The 5,970-nt window shown below is 41.7% G+C and overlaps 1 protein-coding gene across 2 annotated transcripts in view; it reads left to right on the forward strand.

Moving 5' to 3' along the window:
- The first annotated feature begins 1,149 nt into the window (after positions 1–1,149).
- Positions 1,150–5,970, forward strand: part of LOC103132855 (interferon regulatory factor 6-like) — an 8,610-nt gene continuing 3,789 nt past the window's right edge. The window contains exons 1-7 of one of the 2 annotated variants that reach the window (XM_007544628.2): positions 1,150–1,323; positions 1,434–1,616; positions 2,821–3,016; positions 3,101–3,190; positions 3,281–3,514; positions 4,779–5,171; positions 5,752–5,870. In XM_007544628.2, the coding sequence (XP_007544690.1) occupies positions 1,443–1,616; positions 2,821–3,016; positions 3,101–3,190; positions 3,281–3,514; positions 4,779–5,171; positions 5,752–5,870 (1,206 nt within the window). In that variant the 5' untranslated portion in view covers positions 1,150–1,323; positions 1,434–1,442. The remainder of the gene's footprint in view (positions 1,324–1,433; positions 1,617–2,820; positions 3,017–3,100; positions 3,191–3,280; positions 3,515–4,778; positions 5,172–5,751; positions 5,871–5,970) is intronic. The other variant, XM_016667621.1, reaches the window with a different exon arrangement.

Here is a 5,970-nt window from a genome sequence, read left to right on the forward strand (position 1 = left end):
CCTTTATTCCTTTTTACAGCAGATTTTTAAATCCCATGTCAGCCTCTCTGAAGGGAGATGTCTCATTTGGCAAGATGGGAGAGTCCCTCAGCCTTGGTTAGCAGGATTCTACCTCGGTGATTTTGACAATTCAAATTTTAAGAGTTCCCATTTGTTACAAAATGTTCTTTCTACCAAAGATTTATGCCAGAAGCGTTGGACTAAAGAATGAACCATTTTAGACATCGCCTCATGTTTAAGGACAGAGCTGTTCAGTTTCCAATAAGACCCCCAAGGAGGAGTACTGGGATTCACTCGTTTGAATTGTTCCTTGATGCCTTCTCAGGCGGTGGACAATGTCTGTCATCTGAGATTTTCTGTTGCGAGTCAGGTAACATGGCACAGAAGATGTTCACAATTTTGGGTTGCCTTCAGTTCCATCTCCTCCCATAACTATCCACCTCATTCAGTTTCAGTTGCAGTTCAGCAATGTACCAGTCATAATTTTCGTTGGAACATTTGATCGCTTTCATGTCGGTTTTAAGAGATTCAACTTCTGCAAAAGCAAAGTCTATGGATTCTTTTCAGGGTTTCGATGGTCACTGTTCTTGATAATTATGCCCTCCAAGTTATCTGCACCGCTCATTGACTGCAGCAGATGCGGCTTCAGCTGCGGAGCTTGTTGGTACATTTGAATTATTGATAGGCGTTCTTAAAGTCATACCTTTTTTGTAGTTCAAAAGTTCCTTCTCTTTGCGTTTCTTTCCCTGTTCGTGTAGTTTCATGCTGGCAAAGTATGAAATTGCACACTGCGGTGTTGTAGCTATATTTAGCTTGGCTGTATTGGCTGTGCGTTCCGGTCGGCAGAAAGGTTAGTTATAAAAAAATTAATAGAAGAGGGCGATCTTTAAGAGTTCGTGAGATTGTTCACAATATATTCGCGGATATTTAGCGCATTATATAGAGGATCAAGGTATGAAAGTAAGGATAGAGATTTGAAAGGCTGCTCAAGCACTGAAGCTTACGTTTGGCTCGGTCGCCATCTTGCTCGACAACCTACCTGAGTTTCGGTGTGGAGGAGGAGAAAGAAGAGGAGGAGGAGGAGGAGGAGGAGGAGGGATTTAAGGGCCGAGCCAAGTGACGGAGAAACACATTCACACGTATCGGCTCCGCAACGTGTTTATTGGGATAAACGTTTTTAGAGTCATTGTTTTTCGTCGGCCTGCCTCGTCTGAGTTGACTCTACGTGGAGTGGGTCTGTGGGAGTTTGGACCCGCACACGGGACACGGACGGCTTTCTTCCCAGCTGCCCAACAAGCAAGGCTTACTCCTACTTAAACACAGGTAAGTTTGATCGTTTTTACAAAACGCGCTTCATTTTTCTTTGCTGTCGGTTTTCTTATAGCTAACTGTGTTTTTTTTAAGTCGCTTTAATTATATTTTTCTGTATTTAGTCGGCCAGGATGGCTGTCACCTCTCGACGCGTCCGCCTCAAGCCGTGGCTGGTGGCCCAGGTGGACAGCGCTCGGTACCCGGGTCTGGTTTGGGTCGACCGGGAGGCTATGCGCTTCAGGATCCCCTGGAAACACGCCACTAGACACACACCCCAACATGAGGACGAGGACACCATATTTAAGGTAAATATTTATTTAGATTGTCTCGGCTGAAGGAAAATCGGTTTGAAATGAGAAGATTTTATCTTGGGACTCACGACTATATATACTGATTATGCTTCATATATATTTTTTATTGCATTTTTGCTTGTTTGCTAAGAGATCCCGACTTTTCTCGAGATGCTGAGAAACTTTATCCGTATCAGGATCGGTACATAACGACATAATCACAGTGATGGAGGACACTCTATAGATGTATAGATTTTTATTTCGAGCTTGAGCATAAAGGCATCAAATCAGTCCTTGACATCAGACATGGTTTTTGTATAAGTGAGGCATCTGAAGAGAGTTTTCAGTGCGCAGGGACTCATTCGGTGCAAGTCCTTTTCCGACTTAGGTTTGGTTGAATTCATTCATAACCAGCTGCAGAACTCTGGACTGCGACACGGTTACCGATGGATGTACGCTAAATGCAGAGAGCATGAACTTCGTGTGAGAAAATATGTGCGCTTGGTGTAAAAGGAATTGGATCCCCAAGCGTGGCAGACGGAGGAATTACTTTTGTCTCTTTGCATTATATCTTCCTTTGGGCCGCAGAAAATGATGCTAGTCGTCCATTTCGCGGGATCTCGAGAAAATAAGTCGGGATTTCTTTTCTCTTTTTCTCAATGGCTTCGTAATAAACGGCAACAAGCATATCCTGCGTCTATTTTAAAAAAGCATTTAGCGTTTTATACATTGTGTGAAATATTTTCTGTAAATACACTTAAGCTGTTTTTATTTTTCCTGAAAGGTGTGATAAATAAAACTGGTGACTTAAATTAAATGTGTCTCTAACAATCAATTGTCAGCAACTGTGGCTACCAAATATTGAAGTATTTTTTAAAATCATTTGTTTTATAAGGTTTGATTTTGATAGTACCTCTGTAAAGCTACCTGAGCCTAGAATATAGCCTGGTTAAAGTGATCAGACATGATCATTTTCAGATCATTCGGATGTTTTTATTCATCTTAGATTATTTAAAATGTGATGTTTATAACAAGTCTTGTTTAATTCAGTTGAAACACAAATTTTCCAACCCTTGCGTTTATTTTGTTGCACGTCTTCTGCTTTTTGCACTTATTGTGATCAATGCAACACCAATCGGTAAATATTTAGAACAATAATGAGACGTTCTGGAACATATAAAAAAGTAATTGATCTTGTTTCTGTGACTGCTTCGTCCAGGCGTGGGCTGTGGAGACCGGGAAGTTTCAGGAGGGAGTTGATGAACCTGATCCCCCCAAGTGGAAAGCCCAGCTTCGGTGCGCCCTGAACAAAAGCCGGGAATTCAAACTGGTCTATGACGGCACAAAGGAAGTCCCCATGAATCCTTTAAAGGTGTACGATGTCTGCGACATCCCACAACCCAACAGTGACCAAAGTAAGTACAAAGTTCTTCAGATGTTTTGAGGATTTTCATTGTTTTTCCATCTGTCAATGTTTTGTTTTCTTTTCCTGATAGCAGCTCCTTCAGATGCAGGATCACATACTCCCTACGGTGAGGATTTTGGAGAGGATCCCACACCAGATTCTCTTTGTCCAAATCCATCCAATGGTGATTGTTTACAGCCTTATATTGTTGCAAATACGTGGAGGAATTGATGGAAAACAAAAAAGACAACTCGTCTGTCCTCTCATCTTTTAGGCACCAGTCCTTCTCCACTCATGTGGTCTCTGATGGGTTCCCATCCTTCCATCCAGCCTCCCAGCTGTCCACCTTCGAATGAGGTCTGGCCCATAGAGGAGCCCGCAGATGTAAAGATGCCCCCCACAAACATGGATGAGCTGCCCCCCGCCCCTCTGCCTGACTCCATTCTTCAGCCGGCTCCTCTTTCTGACGTCTTTGCCTCTCCAGAAATGTGGATCAGCTCCCTCCCAAGTTAGTGTGAACAACTTTATCCACTTGTAGAATTCAACTTTGTGTCACACAAAAACTAGTTGACTGAAATTTGTTTTGAAAGTTTAGCTGCAGAATTCAATTCCAAAAAAAAAAATCTAAATTTAGCAAAATAAGGTTTTAAAAACTGAAAAGGGCATGAAATGTTGATGCCTTTCTGGATCAGGTTCTCTAAAACAGATGGAAGTGATTTTACTATCCGTCTTTTCTTAAAACATCAACAAACAGGTTAACTTTGCCAGATCATCTCTTTGCCTGCCTGCAAGATTTTCTTTTGTTGTTGTTGTTGTTGTTTTTTTACCATCACATTTATGGTAATTTACTAAACCTATAAGTTTACTAAATCACACTTTAATAAATAATTTGCATGTATTAAAAACCACATTGATCAGACAGTCATTAATAGACTTGCTAAAGACCCAGTTTCCAGACCTTTTGGGAAATAATCTGAACATGGAGATTTACATCTGTTTTTACAGTCCCTCATTTTACCGTCTCCAGTTTTTGTATTTTGAAAACATGAACTGCAGCCTCGGGGTACACAGTTGCATGTTGCCATGCAGAAGTGACTAAGCTTGTAAAAACCTGTTAAAGTGTTTTGTCATTCAAAACACTCCTCCTTTGAGGAGCAAGGTTTGCTATCTCGATCTCCACTAGGATCCCTTTCATGAATGCAGACTGCATGCAAGGTGGAGATAAGAACTCCTGCAAGCCCACTTAAAAAAAAACAACTTTGTTGCACTTCAGTATTTCAGATCATGAAATGGGAGTAAAAACAAATCGTGGTTCCAAGCCAGAATTATCCTGATGACCTCTAAGACTTTTGGGAAAATATACAACAAACTGAAGAGACAAAAGTATTTTTGGAAGTTGTGCATCATATCTGTGGTAAAATCACCCCAGAAAAGTGACGATTTGATTTGGAGCTACTTTGTCTTAGGATCTGGGTGACTGGTCATATTTGATGGAAGCACAAGTTATGTATCAGTTCATCATGCAAACTGTTTCTTAGTCCAACACTCCTAAGAACAGATGTAAATGACATTGTTGTGCTGAATGTAGGGAGTCAGGAAGAACAAGACCTTCTTAAAGAGACAGACACCCAATTTAAAGGTGTTAAACTGCAAAGTCAAATTTCTTTTAAGTCGTGTTTGATGGATGCAGCATTTTTATAACTGAAGTAGTAACTTGTTTGTGCCATTTCTGTGCTTTAGAGGATCTCTAATTTTGTGCCTGTTTGACCCAGTGACAGACTTGGAGGTCCAGTTCCTGTACAGAGGGAAGGAGGTGTCTCCCACCGTGACTGTGAGCAACCCGCTGGGCTGCAGGCTGTTCTACGGGGAGCTGGGGCCCATCCTCAACCAGGAGGAGCTGTTCGGACCCGTGAACCTGGCACAGCTGCGCTTCCCGACCACGGAGCACATCACCAACGACAAGCAGAGGGTCTTCACCAATCGGCTGCTGGATGTGATGGACCGAGGTCTGATCCTGGAGATCAGGGGCCACGATATCTACGCAGTCCGCCTCTGCCAGTGCAGGGTGTACTGGTCGGGCCCCTGCGCTCCAAACCCGGCGGCGCCAAATCTGATAGAGCGGCAGAAGGTGGTCAAGCTCTTTTGTCTGGAGTCGTTTCTCAGCGGTAAGTACAATTAAGAGTACTGAATATTAAAACGAGAGAGTATCTTTACCAAAGTAACGCATCTAAAATGTTGATGCAGACCCAGAGGGTCGTCATTTGAACTTTTCTAAAGATTAATGCAATATTTTTACCATCAGAGGACAAATATCAATGTGTCATCTGTCCCCACAACCTATAGCGGCCATGAGGAATGGCAGTAACAGAGTCTAAAAATAATTTTCCAGTTTTGGACAGACTTTATTTCCTGTTTCTTTGTCCAATAGTTGGATTGATCTGTTTGTCCATCCATTAATCAACGATCCATCGATCCATGGTTGATTTATTTGTCCTTCTACAAATCTCTATCATCCATCTACACATCAGTTCATCTTATGTTTATCTGCCCATGTTTTTATGGCTTTTATGTTTTTACTATGGAAAACTGATAAATGGATCCATTTATCAGTTTTCCATAGTGAAATAAATCTGCAAAAGAATTTAAAGTTCTAAAACGTTAGTGTGTGTGTAGGAACCCTGTGATGATGAGGTTTTAGAGTGACATCATAACTATAGTTTTCCTTTATTTTTTTTATTTATGCAGGTGTTGTAGCGCAGCAGCGTGGCCAGGCGACCAGCCCTCCTCAGTTTGAAATCAGCCTCTGCTTTGGAGAGGAATATCCTGATGGAAGACCCAAAGAGCGAAAACTCATCATGGTCCAGGTGAGAAAAACAGGAATTTAATTTGTACTTTTTAAATGAAGAAACATTCAGAAACTGCAGTCACAAAACCACACCATTTTGATTTCATAAAAACCCAGCA

This window comes from Poecilia formosa, unplaced genomic scaffold (genome assembly GCF_000485575.1).
Source record: "Poecilia formosa unplaced genomic scaffold, Poecilia_formosa-5.1.2 Scaffold1413, whole genome shotgun sequence".
NCBI lineage: Eukaryota > Metazoa > Chordata > Actinopteri > Cyprinodontiformes > Poeciliidae > Poecilia > Poecilia formosa.